Source organism: Bactrocera latifrons, unplaced genomic scaffold (genome assembly GCF_001853355.1).
Source record: "Bactrocera latifrons isolate USDA-ARS-PBARC rearing strain unplaced genomic scaffold, ASM185335v1 scaffold_14, whole genome shotgun sequence".
Taxonomy (NCBI): domain Eukaryota; kingdom Metazoa; phylum Arthropoda; class Insecta; order Diptera; family Tephritidae; genus Bactrocera; species Bactrocera latifrons.
In genome coordinates this window covers 2,260,702-2,275,877 of record NW_017534852.1, presented here as the reverse complement: position 1 = coordinate 2,275,877, position 15,176 = coordinate 2,260,702, and the positions used below count along the sequence as shown (strand labels likewise).

Here is a 15,176-nt window from a genome sequence, read left to right as displayed (position 1 = left end):
TATTTTTGGTTGAAAACAACTGATCGCCGATCAGCAATTGTTGTTCTTTCGTTTATCAGCTGTTCGAACCGTTACTAAAGTGTGATTTTAGGGGCAAACAAATTTGCTTGTTTACTTTACTTTAATGTTTAGGAATTATCTCAAACAAGGAAAGTGAAATTGTTATTTATCAATAAACGGACCACTAACCATTTTTTATATTTGTAAAGCCATCAGATTTCTTCTTCGTCTTGTATTTATATTCGTCACGTTACTATGCAGAGGATTATTAAACATATTTACTAACGTTAGGTGAAGGAAGGTTTGCACAATTGTCCAAGGTGCAGAATTATATCCGAGTAGCAAGTAACGTTCATCATAGCACTAATCCTAAAAACTTTTTCTTATAACAACAATAACAATAACACGTAGGATCTTCTAATCACAGCAAAATTAAACAAAAGCGACGCAGGTTGCTTTTTCCATCCCCTTGCTGTTAAATTGCTGACATGCTTCATGAAATGACTGGAGCTAATATACAAATTCATTTAAATGTAAACGGCTGCCTTTTGTGCTTGAGCATTTGGTTTTAATGAGTGCAATTTTTTTTCGGAATACCTCGTGAGTTAATAACGGTAAATATTTTTTACGATATGCAGTATTCTTGATTTACATATTTTGTTTTTTCATAGACGTACAAATTCATCTATTTGTGCTATGGCAGCTGTACAGACAAAATAAAATTTTGTTTTTTAACTTAAGTTAATAGTTAGAAAAATAACTCTAAGGTAAAAAATCTAATATATGGAAATCTAATATATGGAATATAATTAATTACTTTTAAATATTTTTATAGTAAAAATGCCACATGGTAAAGAGCTATCAGATGGATAGCGAAGTAGGCTAATTTGAATGCAAGAAGCCGGCATAAAAATTTGCGTATTAGTATTCTTGGTCGAATTGCTGCTTCAGTGTACCGACATCGTAATACAGTCACAAATTATTTGAAACATCATCAAAACAATGATGATATCAAGCGTATTGGTCGGTTACCAACAGTTGATAAGCGGACCAAGAGACGCATTCACCGTTCCCACGACAGTCGGGTCTACGAAAACCGGAACGGACCCGGATTTTTATCCGGCCAAGGACTGTCAACTCGGCAGAATTCTGCCGTTACAACAATAACAACGCATTCATCATTTAGCAACTAGCGAAAGCATGAGAATGAGGCTAGATAGATAGATAGATAGAATATTTGAGGTAATGGACCGCGATCTAAGGTCCAGGGCCTTAAGCCTTTTTCCACAGATTGCTGAGCAATCCAGGATTAGGTGTGCTGGTGTTTCCTGCTCCAGGTCGCAGAATCGGCAGTTAGCACAGGAGACCATGCCCATGTTGGACAGGTGCTTCCTGAGCTTATAGTGCCCTGTGTAGATTGCGACGAGGAGGCGGAATGAGGCTAATAATCAGCAAATTATGAAGCATGAAACATGTTTAAATAAATTAAGTTTTACTATTCGGGATGAAAGATTTCCGGTATATTTAGATTTAATAAATTAAAGCTATAACTCAAACACAATTGTTTCAATTGGAAATATATCAAAGTTATCAAGGTAGTTATCAAAGTAGTATGTTTAAGCAGTTTTTTAAACATACTACTTTGTCCATAAAAGTATTTTATGTCTGTGATTGTCAATTGTTTTACATCGAGAGCCTTTTCCATACCAACCTTAACATATTTCAAAGAAGAAAAAAATTTGAACATATGTACATATATTTGTATATATTTAAGGAATTTTTTGGACCTTCACATAATACATATATTTGCAAAAAAAAAAAAAAATAATATATACAAAATTTTTTGGATTATACAGAAAAGAAAAGTTAAATAAAAACAAGCAAGGAAGGGCTAAGTTTGGGTCTCACCGAACGTTTTATACTCTCGCATGATAAAGTTATAATCGAGATTTCATTATCCGTCATTTACATATTTTTTTATTTTGCTGTAAAATTAATTAGATTAGATCAATTTGTGTACTTTGAATATTGAATTGTATTTTCATTTATTTTAATTGTATTGAAAAGTTATAGTCCAATCATGACAATTTTTCCACAAAGAATACCTCAGCTCAAATTCCGTATTTGTGTAAAGTTTTATTCCGCTATCACCATTGGTTACTAATGTATATAATATACAGAGAAGGCATCAGATGGAATTCTAATTGCGTTATATTGGAAGAAGGCGTGTCTGTGAACCGATTTTACCCATATTTCGAACATGTCATCAGGGTGTTAAGAAAATATTATATACCGAATTTCATTGAAATCGGTCGAGTACTTCCTGAGATATCGTTTTTGGTCCATAGGTGGGCGATGCCACGCCTATTTTCTATTTAGAAAAAACCTGGGTGCAGCTTCCTTCTGCCATTTCTTCCATAATTCCATTTAGTATTTCTGATGTTTTTTGTTAGTCGGTTAACGCACTTTTAGTGATTTTCAACATAACCTTTGTATGGGAGGTGGGCATGGAGATTATCCGATTTCTTCCAATTTTGAACCGTATATGAAAATGCCTGAAGGAAGCGACTCTATAGAGTTTGGTTGACATAGGTATAGTAGTTTCCGGAGCCACGCCCACTTTTCCAAAAAAATTACGTAATGCGATCCTTTGTACCAAATTTCACTTTAATATCTTTATTTATGGCTTAGTTATGATACTTTATAGGTGGTGGTTTTCGCCATTTTGTGGGCGTGGCAGTGGGCCGATTTTGCCCATCTTCGAACTTAACCTTCTTATGGAGCCAAGAAATACGTGTGCCAAGTTTCATCATGATATTTCAATTTTTACTCAAGTTACAGCTTGCACGGACGGACGGACAGACAGACATCCGGATTTCAACTCTACTTGTCACCCTGATCACTTGGTATATATAACCCTATATCTGACTCTTTTAGTTTTAGGACTTACAAATAACCCTTATGTGAACAAAACTATAATACTCTCCTTAGCAACTTTGTTGCGAGAGTACTCGTATAATAAACAGATTTTGTGAAATTCGTAATTAAATGATAAAATGTGGCATTTGTTATTTTTTTTTGTATTTTATTTGAACAAAAATACGAATTTAGTGGAACTCAATATACATCTACGTACATATTATACATAATTGGTATAAATGCTTATCGATATTATTGCAAAACATCCATTAGATGATTGGCAGGGTCGCTGTCCACCGCTGCTGGCCGCGTTAGCTTATCTGGGTACACTAAAAAGTTTTCTATTGCGTTTACTGTGTTGGAGACATATTTTCATAAATAAATCAGTATATTGTATTTACCAAACATAATTTAAATTTTTAACAGAACCAAAGCATATTTGAGCTATTGTGCAATAAATTAATGTGAAATTTAATAACAAATTTGCGAAAAAAAATAACAGACTAAATAAAAAGTGTTCGAAACTTTAACATTTGATTATTGCGAAACTTATACATTTTATGTTGATTAAAATTAAATTAAATAGGTAAACCTGCAAGGTTCCCATCTAGCACCATTTCAAGCCCAAGCTTAAATTATTTTCCATCTGTTGTTTAAAATTTTGATTAAAATTTGAATTCTGCATGAATTGAATGGATTTATGGAATGTGAAATTATTGTTGGGCAAAATTTGAAGGCTTTAACGAATTCATTAATGTATATATTTATTTATATACATGAAAATATTTACTGTCGCAACGCCAAACATAGCTGCACTTTCCAAAATAAAACGAAACGAAACAAAAACAAAAAGCTATGAACAAACGCGCCACTTACAACTATTAACATCTTTGGCTATTTCACGCAACACAATCGTCTTCAACTTTTCGCGGCGCGTCCGCTGGCACGTTTCTCCGTCATCCATGTTTCGATTTTCTGCTTCAGTTCGTTGTTCGGTTGCACCTTATCCATTGTCAGAGGCGCACGATTAAAGGGATCTGTTTGATCACTAAGCAAATGCCGTGCTATAGTCGAGCGATCCACAGTCACTTTCGAGCTGGGCAGTATTACCGGATCTGTCATTAACGTAGACATAATCGGATCGAGATATTCATCGGGTGCATCAGCCATGAATTCTTGTTCTTCGCGATATTGCAACTCCATGCGTTGTACTTTAGCGGCAAAATCACTTATTTCGCCAATTAATTGCCCACCACCAATGCGTATTAGTATATTCTCGGCATAATTGAACAGTTCTGAGCTATACGAGCGACCATCTTGTGAAATGGCCAAACAAAATTGTTCACTGCTACTGAGATTTATGTAGATGCGACAAATTTCCAACACCGTCTGGGCTGGATCAAATTCAAATTCTTTCTTATCTTTTACCTTGAAACGCTCCTTTTGTGGTCCGACCAAATTCAAGAGGAAATAGTTCAGCATTGCGGCAATTCGATCGACCATGCTATTGTGACAAAAAATACTTTTAATCTCAGTTGTAAGCAACTTGAGAATATTGATCGTATCACGGCCGAGAATATTGTCGATGCGAGCCATCTGACCTAAATGATGTAGACTCGATAACTGCTGTTGCCGATCGTTCTGTGATAGTGCATCCCATTCACCACGACTCTGTGCCTCTTGTAGTTGTCGTATTTGTTCCAAATTGGAGAGCGATTCATCTAAAGGGATGAATTATATTATATCAAATGCAAACGTAACGCGAGGTAAACAAGAGAAAACGTAACTTCGGCTGCACCGAAGTTCTAATAGCATTCTACCTGTGAACTTTTTATAGCATAAAAGTTCTTCCGATCTGAAGAATTTCTTCGGATATTTTAGAGTTTCTTAAAACAAAAAAACTAAAAAAAACTAGAGCTTGATTTTGATCGGTCGGTTTGTATGGCAGCTGTATGCGATAGTGGTCCGATATCGGAGGATACGACAAATAAACACGTTCTTGGTGAGAAAAGCACATGCGCAAAATTCAATCAGTATACCAAAAACTGAGAGACTAGTGCGTATATACAAACAGACAGACGGACATGGCCCCGACCTTTCTTTCTCGGTGTTACAAACTTCGTGGCAATCTTAATGTGCCGTGTTCACGGTATAAAAATACAGGTAAAAAGTAGATAAACTAAATCGTAAGAAAGCATTGGAAATAATTTCCTTAAGCAAACTAAAATATGTAAATATTTTTGCAGCACCCAACTTACCCAACAAAAATATAGCATCGTTAATAAGTAAATTAATGAATCGGAGAAACAGTGGCGGTTCAATAGCCTCCATATTTTCTTCTGCTTCTCTAGCCAAATCCTTAAAACATTGCACCTGATCCTCTTTGGTCCACAAGTACTCCATAATGGCATACATTGGCCGACGGTAGTTGAATTTTTGCTCAAATTGCACTGATTGTCCAGTCATTTCGATGCTAACAAATACATTTAACAAACTGCGCACCACCTTCAGTCGATCCATATTACTATCGAACACACGAGTTATGAAAGAATTACGCATACTGCCGGAAATTTGCTTGGGTAACAAAAATTCCAGTGCTTCAGCAAGCTTAGCACGCAAATGTGGATTCTTAACGAGTTCTGCACTACCCATAAATAAAACAATCATTTTGAATAGCGCGTCATGTGATGATTGATAAATCTCAATGAATTGACCGGGTGGAAAATGGCGACTAAAACTTAGATAAGCAACTACATTGTCAATAACATTTTCGGGTACTGACTTCAAATATGGCGGTATAAAGTCACATTTATCGGGTATTTGACGCTCTTTACGTGTATGCGGTGCAAAGTCTTGCTTCGCGAGGGCAGACTTAAACTCATCTTCAGTAATTAGGGCGATTTCCGTTAGCCAAATGGTGGTTGCTTCGAAAAATTTTAGTATATGCGTATCATTTGTGGGTTCCATTAGCCCATTACGCATGCAGAGATATTGCTGCATTTGCTCCTTCAGCATACGCAATAAATTTTTAGCTAAATCGTTGTTTGGATTTGATTGTGCCACATCATGATATGCTGTTTGTAAACTATGTAGTTCGCGCGTCATGCGTGTGTAACGTTCAATACAGGCCCGATAGCCTAACTCAAATGCTTTGTGTGTCATGTAAAATAATTCGGTGACAAAATTAAATTTCTCAGCCACGATCCGTGTTTCATGCTCATCAACGGGCAAAAGACAGGTTTCTTCTGCAGCTTTTAATAAACTAACTTGTTTTGCTTGCCGGTCAGCATCGGTAACAGCACAATATGTTGGATCGACTAATAAAACCTATAAAAGAATAGGAGAAAGGAATAAATAGTTAAGAAGTAATACTTATAACCGGGGTTGTAAAAATGCATTATAAAAATATTGGATTGAATTTTTTTAGAACAACAAAATAACATCATCTTTTGATTTTCAATTGAACGTACTTTCATTGAGGGCTCGCATAGAGGAGCGCAAAGTCGTAGTAGAACCGCTGTCAGACCAATCATAAAAGAATCGCTAGCATTTTGATTTATTACTTGCTCAAATGGCAAATTAATATTGCTCCACAAATGGCCACGTGATATATTTGCATGCAAGCAATTGGAAATCCATTGCAGTGTCTTCTTTTTGCTAGTTGCGCTCAATACTAGCAATTGCTTGATAAGTGCAAACATCGCATCTTGATGAATAGCCATAAGTTGCCACAGTGATGGATCAGAGTGTTGTGTCTCCAAGCTGATTTCCGCAAAGAACTCAAATGGCCCATTTGATTTTTTGGGCATAATAGATAGACAAAGTAATTGACCAAGCAATGTATCCATATACTCACTACCTGTATGAAAATAATATGAGTATATGATTCGTAAATGTCATATAGCAATAGTTCAGTATTCATACCTTTGGCATTTGGATTGGGCGTAACATAATCGATGAGCACTTCACCTAATTGCGGTACACGTTTGTCGCGTACGAAATAACTAAGTGTCCAAAACGTATTTTTCTTTATAGTTATGAGATTGATGTTTGCTAATTGTTTTTGTACTTCTGCCAACATTGGATAAAATATAGCTTTCAAAGCGCCCAGCGCTTCGATCTGATCATCTTCCGCCAATACTTTGCCTACAGTTTGTACAAAGAATTCTTGAGTTGTGGTATCTGCTGGATCAGAGTGTTCCAACACCTCTAACCACTGTGTCGATAAATTCTGATTTATAAATAATTCTGGCTGACGTGTACAAGTGCTGGCATTTGTTAGTATAAGATTTCGTATTTTTTCACAAGCATCATAATGTTCAGGTAATTCTGCTTTGGCATGTTCGCATGCAATAAATGCACGATGTAGATAACATATTGCACGCGTTTCTACTGCATCTTCATCACAAACACCACTACCAGATTCAACCAAATAATCTCCAGGATTGCTAAGCATTAAGCGTTCAAAAATAGCATGAGCCAATAGTTCTTCGCTTACGGTTGAGTCATTATCGGCATCCACAACTATATCAGTCATAGATATTAATGGAAAGCTTCTGCCTGCATTGGACGCTGAACCTTTACGCAATGTGAAAAGTAGAATACGCTCGAGTAAGTCTTGTTTAAAGCCCTCTTCTTCTTTTGGTTCGTTTAGTAATGCGGCGAAGGGATTCAACTCCGCCGCAGCCATTGCAAACAAAATATTTATATTTGAATTAAAATTAGCTTTAAATAAAACACTTTTCGTTTGTAAATGAAAAATCACAATTTTTAATTTCACTACAACGAAGAATTGTCAAAACCTGTGGGGGTTGCTTTGCTGCAAATAACATGTCAATTAATATAATCAAAAACAGAGAGAGATAAACTGACTGAACGTAATGAAATATGGTAAGTCAGCTGATTAAAAAGGGTTGTGCACTTATAAAAAACTATTATTGTTTTAAAATATCTACACCATTATGTGGAATTTTTTATTTTTTGAATATATCATTGGTCACAAATAAATTAAGAATTCTAATAATTACATAGTGTTTATTATTAATTTACTTCAAGTTCTAAACTATGAATTAAAATCAACTTAATTTTCATTTAGGCAATTGGATTTGATTTTTTATAATAAACTTTGATTTATTTTTTCGTTTTTTGGTATTCCATTATTAAGTATTAAGAGTATCCTTCTTGTCCGTCATCACACAGTTTGTAATTAAGTTGTGCTATAAAATACAACTTCACAAAACGTCTATCAGTTGAATTTTGTTTTCACTTCATTCATAAATGTGTTCTTTTTGCTATCCTTTTCATCCATTTGTTTCGTCAGTATAATTTTCGTCTTTTCATAAGTGTGTGATCAGAAATGAATTAAGATTAAACGCAATTGTGTCCTGTAATAATCCTATGGAAAAATTTATACAAGGCTAATTTTTTAATATTATGTAAAAGGAACGACCGTGTTTGTTCTCTCTGTTGCCGTATAATTGAGAATTGGTTTGCAAATAATGGTTTTTCAATTTGCGAACCTTATGGTAGCTTAGTGAAACTCATTTGCTATCTAGAGGATACAGCTGCTAAACCAGACGAAGCTTCGCTAGAAAAAGTAATAAGTGTTTTAATATAAGAATAAGTGTTGTAATTTTGTCCTATCGTAAATAAAACAAATGATATATAAGTGGAGAACTTGATATAAGCGGGAAAGAGATATTCGCATGTAGCAATTTTTTTTTCTTATTTTTTTCTACCCATTTCTGACATCATTTTCTCAAGAAAAACAGGGTTGATAGATACCCACATTTTATAAACTTGAAATCAGTGTTCAATGCTTAATTTATGATATACATGTTTTATGTTTAACACAAATATAAAGTAAAACTAATTTGTTCTATATATTGCATACGTGATGGACATTTCTATACAATTTGTTAAAAGGTAAAGTTTTTAAAGACAATATAAATAATTGGTGTACATTTCGTATCAACCCTTCACTTTCTGTTTATGTGTAGGTAATGTTTTTGATTTTCGTTTCGGTTTTATTTTCTGCCTTTCGCATCTTCGCTGTCATTGTGGTTGGTTGTTCTGATTAGCATTTTCGCACGCGCCTATAGTAAATTCATAATTTTTTATAAAAAAAATCAAATTTGAAAATAGTGCGAAGATATAAAAAGAATATTGAAGATTAAATGCAAAAAATCGCTATCGAAACTTTTTTAAAGTAGTTTGCACGAGAAGATTAGTGTGCTGTTGACATTGTGTAACCACGAAGTTGACAACAAAGAGTGTTTTTAATTACGAATTCGCACCCATTTATTGCAGACTACCTAGTATTTTTTTTTATAATTTCTGCAGACCTCGTAAGAATAATTAAAAATGTATTCATTTATTTTGTTGGAGTAAACTCATTGGACCTCAATCAAATGAAACTAAAATATTGCAAAAAGAGGCCCATAATAACATGCGATAAAAGTCAAATTCGCATGTGAGTGCAAGAAAAAAATTAGCAGTATAATATTCGAAGCAAATGTTTTAAAATTAAAGTGAAAAGTGAATAAAGACGCCAGAACACAAGCAAATAAATAATCAAATTATAAAAACCAAAAAAAAAAAAAAAAAANAAAAAAAAAAAAAAAAAATCAAAAGAATAAAAAAAATAGTAAACGAAAGGCAGGAAGGGAAAGTGTAAAAACATACTTAAAGAGCGCAGCAACAAAAATACTAAACAAAACGCTAAACGGGAGCAACTGACTACGAAATTATTTAAATAAATTATTTATCATTACACTAATAATTATAATATTAATTTCTCAATTTGAGTACTTTACAAAACAAACATACGGATTAATTCTGAAGGTAATTATCTCAAATAAAATTTGTCGCGGGAAAATTAAGCAAAATTGTGAGAGGAATAAAATATATACTACACAACACATCAGATGTTTGAAACTAGATTTTTATTTCTTAAATTGTTTATAATCCCGATTACTGAAAATCAGATATTAGATTAGCTATAAAAATTTTTAAATAAGACTTATAAACGTTTTTGTTTTTCTAGAATACATTTACCAAAAAACTGTATAAAACCTGTTGGGGGAATATGAGTTATAATAAAAATATTGAAAATGAGAAACAAAATCCAGTCATTATTGAAGAAACAACAATATCAACTGCTGCAGTAACAACATTGGCTGATTCAATAAACATAAGCAAAACAGTTGAAAATGATAAGTGCATTGATAGTGAAAAGCATAGTAGTGAAGATTGTCAGTTACCAATACGGCACACAACAAATGAGACCACAAAGAATTTAGTGCCAGTAATTGCTAAATCTATGTTTGCAATTAGTGATGAAAGCGAATTAGCAAGCATAGCAACTGTTAGAGGAAATGACGATGGAAGTGCGATCACTAACGTCATTAAACAAGATGATCATACTGCCATACCGCCTGTCATTGCTTCTAAAAATCAACCGAGCGATCATTTGTGTATTAAGATTTTAACCACAAAGAGCAATGAGATCAGGCCAACGGATGCTGAAAAAACAGATGTTGTGGGGGATGGTACACAAATGTCACATTTTGCCAAAGAACCATGCGCTGAAATTGCAACAACAAAGACAGTGACCGCACTAGAAAAAACAACATCTAAACCACCAATACCGCCTACACCACCCTCTTCACCGTCATCGCCCACCTTAGCAATGTCAATGCAAAGCGGCGCAACACATCTTACGCACACCTCTAGCGATACCACATTAAGCGTACAGTCACAAATGTGCTCCAATCAGCAGCAGCAGAAAATGAGAAGCTATCATGATACAAAGCAAACAACGATGTGGTCTAAAGATTCAGTGCTAGGGTCAAGCGGTAGTATAAGCATTGATAAATCAGTTATTAACGCAAAAACAACGGTGTTATCAAGACACACGGGTGCTATTACAAAAACTGGTGCTTGCAGTGTTACAGTTTCACCGTGCTCATTACGCAAAGGATCTGATCCGATTAGCGCATTGCCTCGTCGAGTGTCATTTCCAAAAAGTGATAATGAACTGGTTACAGGCTACCTGGAACCGGCAAATCCATGGGGACAAGGTAAGTGGTTATTAAACCTCAAAAATTTGATACATAACGCAGAATTTATCACAATTTTTTTAATTAATTTTTTTTTTCTAATGGCGTAAAGATGTGTTTTATGAACAAAGAGTTCTCAAGTTGTTAGCGTTTGTTTGTAGACGCTTCCTTCATTTGGTAAAATTCGTATTACAAGGAGTGTGTACATAAATGTATATGCCTTCATAGGTCGGTATTAAACTTAAATAAATGCAAATAACATTTAAATAAATCAGTGCAAATTCAATGACTTTGAACTAAAACTTATGCAATGATGCGACAATGTCATGCGTTCTGCAAATAAAAGAGATTGTTCGCAATGCTTTTCAATATGTCACCGTCAGTGCGGTCGTATTTTGCGTGCCGAAAGATATTGTATTTTTCGTGATTTTCGCATCGATGCTCTATTATTGATAATTAAAAAATAAATGTAAAGATAAATCAAAAACGCTAACAAAAAGTTCGTTTGTCTTATTTTGTTGGCATCAGGGTTGTTTCCTCGGCGGATTAAATTTTCATTTCATTGTGGCAAAACAATTTCTATTAAAATCATCTGCTTGCCAAGTGTTTAAATATTGTCGTGTGTATGTTTTTAATAAACGCGTATGCGGTGTTTATCCCAATAAAGAAGAAGATATTTTTTAACATCAAAAAATATAAGTTTGGGTTAGAGTAGTAGTAGTTGACAGTCTATGGCCGAATAAAAATAAGGGTCCGTTCCGGTTACGTAGAACTGACCGGTCGTGGGAACGGGTTAGAACTAGATTTATGTATGTAGACTATTGTTATTTAATTATTTTAATAAGTTCTTAACATTCTCAATCTTTATAAAAGGGTTTATTTATCAACAATCAACGAATGCTACGTTTTCTTTGTCATTAGAATAAGTTTTATAAGAATTAAATTATTGTATACGAGTACGTCACAAACATGTTTATAATATTTACGTTTGCTGCAATTAAATTATAATTAGTTTATCAGGTTTAATGTTACATAGTATTTATTTGCCTAACACAACTAATAAAGCTTAGAAATACTTTTCATCGTCAATTAATTACTTTGCATTTAAGTGTTATCGCGTTCCTTGTCGTGTTATCTTTGTTATACCAATGTAGGCTCTTGTAGAGCATATTTTTATTTTTTCTTTCTTTCACTCGCGTTTTAAAATTATTTTAATTTGTTCCAGTTTACCAATCTACTTAAGTATTGCTTTTTAATTATTTTTTTTTTTTACAAATATGAGTATGTCACTTTTTTCATCCATACATATGTATGTAGGTATTTGACACCTATGTATGTACTATCAGCCTGATTGCGCGTATCAATTAGCGTAAATTTGAAGAAAGGAGATTTTTATTGTCTAAGTTTTTGCTAAATATGAACGTTAAGTTTTTTATTTTTTATGGTATTACTCTATGTTATTTTTACAATATGTGGAGTTGAAAATATGTTTTGAAATTTGGTAAGAGTATCGAACAGATGAATTTATCACTTTGTTTACATACATAGCTTTAGTAAATTAAATTAAATTCGAAACCAAGTTTTTGTCTTGTATGGCAAACTTTTTTTTGGACAAATTAATTTGACTTGAACGTTGTTTATATCAAACAAAAGTACCAACAAAATGTTTCTCATCAAACGATCGATTACATATTCAGCTTTAGTTATAGAAAGATATACTCCATTTCGGGATATTATAGCCATATAGTGATCAGTTTGTCTTTCTTTATGCCCTTAACAGGGTATATCAAGTTTGCCATGAAGTTTTTAACACCTTGACGCAAACATCGGAAATCCTATAAAAAATATATATTACTGGTCAACATGATGAGCTGAAGCGATTTATCTTTAACCGTCTGTCCATCCGTATGTCCGTCTGTCCGTCTGTATATACGTGAACTAGTTCCTCAAATTTTGGGATCTGGTGCAGCTTTTAACTGAAATTGTTCAGATCGAATCACTGTAGCTGCTATACAAACTGACCGATCCAACTCAAGTCCTCGTATAAATTACGTTTTTATTTGATAAGGTATCGTCACGAAATTTGGTATAGATTATTATTTAAGGCATCTTTATAATCTCGGAAAAAAAATATTCAGATCGGATCACTTTAGAATATAGTTGGCATACAAACTCGATCAAAATCCAGTTCTCGTATAGAAAACTTTCTTATATTTGAAAGGTAATATATTTATTATTTTGTGTTTTTTTAATTACTAAATTTTAGTTGATATTTTAATGTGGATGTAGTGTGCGTTTTGTGTTAGTTTATAAATTGAAAGATATACATATAAACATTATTGTGTCTGAGTGTTCGAAGCTATATGTTAGAAATGTATATTTGTATTCAGGGAGTGGAAAATCCTTTTTAAAAGTTTTGGATTTTGTTGCGGACAAATTTCTAGCATAAGCCAAAATGAATTTTAGGCGACTGTTCAGCTCACTTGCCCATTATAATCTAAATCTGATATGAAAATTATTTTTATCATAAGAATAAAAAAAAACTAAATAAATTTTATTCGTGGCGTTTGTTTGATATTACTCTACCTACTTTGAGGTACTTGTAAAGTTATTAAGTAGTAAAATAATTTTGAATATTAAAGTTTTATTGGAAAATTTGCACATTTGATTGCTCAGTAAAGATGTTAATTTATCGCTGTAATTTTTGGCAATTGTTTATTCTACTCTCCTGTTGTTACACATACACACATATGTATATTATTCAATATATACGAATATACTTATGGACAGCGGCGAGCAATAAAATTGTTTTCAATTGTTAACAATTTTAAAGTTTGGGCTCTGGTGGCATTGCAAATGTAAAACTCCCTTTTCATAATATGTTTACAAGTAAAAAAAATTAGTTCACACAGGCAGTATAAGTTTTACGTAGTAAAACATTTTACATGGAAATTAAGTCGAGAAATAAAATAATACTGCTTAGTAAAAAATGATCCTTGAAAGATATTTTTGAAGTTTTGTTTATATGCACTTTAATTTTTAGTCACCAGTATACAACACCTCTTCATAGACTTCGCTCTGTTCGTAGATAAACATATGCTCACAGGTACTTCGCCATACATCCTTAATTATGGATTATGGCTCGTTGTTCGTCGTAGGTGAAAACACATATTTTTACACACACTTTCTAAACTCTTTCCGGCCATAGAAAATAAATTTTGACTCTTCCGTCCAAAGTATGTTCCTACATTTTTCTATTCACCAGGTCATATGTTCCTGTGAAAATCTAACACGTAGTTCTACGTGGGATGTGAGCATGCAAATTATGATTCTTGTGTTCACAATATGAACACCGCACGAGGTTTGGCATACCTGACAGTATTTATTACCTTGATATGAAATATTTAGGGGTATTCGTTTGCTCTTGCAAAACCCTTGCATGGTGAAAGAATTGCATATACGAGTATTTGCTCTTGGTGCACCGGCACAACAACAAACACACGCAGACAATTATTTGCAATGGCTGTAAAAAAAAGTCAGAATAAAACCCATGTATATTTGCTTACAATGTCATGCAAAAATATAATTGCAACCCTGTTTTAGCTATCATTTTACATAAAGACATATTACGTCGTTAAATTGTTGAGGAAGGTAAGTTTTAAATAGATTTTATAATATCCACTTAAATTATAAAGATTTGTTACAGTTTTTTTTGTTAAAATGTATGCAGAAGGTGCGCCAATCCACAATAGCCATGCATAATAGTCATTCACAATAAATTGATTGAATCAGCCGTTCATATATCACTAGATTCTGAAATGGGTGCTCTCGTGCCCTTGCATATTTTGGTATAGTGTTTTTGCCAGGAATAAAGGGATGTTCAACTTATTCCAGTGTGAGAGCACCTCAAAATTAGCGTTTTTTATAACATTTTCCATTATGGCCAGATTGGACAAAATAACAATTTTTGGGCATTTAAAATAAAACAACCAACATTTAGTACGAATAAAAATTATTATAAAGTGGTTATTTATTATATGGAGAAACTATTTAAATTTTTTTAAAGTATATTAGAACAACTGACTTTTGACCTTTCAATACCCAATAAAAGGATTTAAGGTTGTTAGCTCTCAATCATTAAATGTTTTTTTAATAATTTTCCATTGAAAATAATACTATGATGCTTCAAATTACAAA

At 33.3% G+C, this 15,176-nt stretch overlaps 2 protein-coding genes and 1 long non-coding RNA gene across 4 annotated transcripts in view; 2 read left to right on the top strand and 1 right to left on the bottom strand.

Moving 5' to 3' along the window:
- The first annotated feature begins 19 nt into the window (after positions 1-19).
- LOC108965462 lies at positions 20-1,347 on the top strand. Of its 2 annotated transcripts, XR_001993107.1 has the most exons (4): positions 20-345; positions 412-614; positions 672-767; positions 836-1,347. It is a non-coding gene; the product is annotated as an uncharacterized LOC108965462 (long non-coding RNA). The 2 variants fall into 2 exon arrangements; XR_001993106.1 differs by having other exon boundaries at positions 20-614.
- Positions 1,348-3,092: 1,745 nt separating this feature from the next.
- Positions 3,093-7,755, bottom strand: LOC108965418 (ubiquitin conjugation factor E4 A). The gene is made up of 4 exons (XM_018927800.1): positions 6,844-7,755; positions 6,390-6,778; positions 5,178-6,246; positions 3,093-4,640 (listed from the first exon to the last, which is right to left on the bottom strand). The coding sequence occupies exons 1-4, from the start codon at positions 7,607-7,609 to the stop codon at positions 3,838-3,840; spliced, it is 3,027 nt and encodes a 1,008-aa protein (XP_018783345.1). The 5' UTR covers positions 7,610-7,755; the 3' UTR covers positions 3,093-3,837.
- Positions 7,756-9,728: 1,973 nt separating this feature from the next.
- Positions 9,729-15,176, top strand: part of LOC108965417 (serine-rich adhesin for platelets) — a 25,508-nt gene continuing 20,060 nt past the window's right edge. Inside the window, exons 1-2 of the mRNA XM_018927799.1 lie at positions 9,729-9,762; positions 9,965-11,000. Of these exons, the coding sequence (XP_018783344.1) occupies positions 10,007-11,000 (994 nt within the window). The 5' untranslated portion in view covers positions 9,729-9,762; positions 9,965-10,006. The remainder of the gene's footprint in view (positions 9,763-9,964; positions 11,001-15,176) is intronic.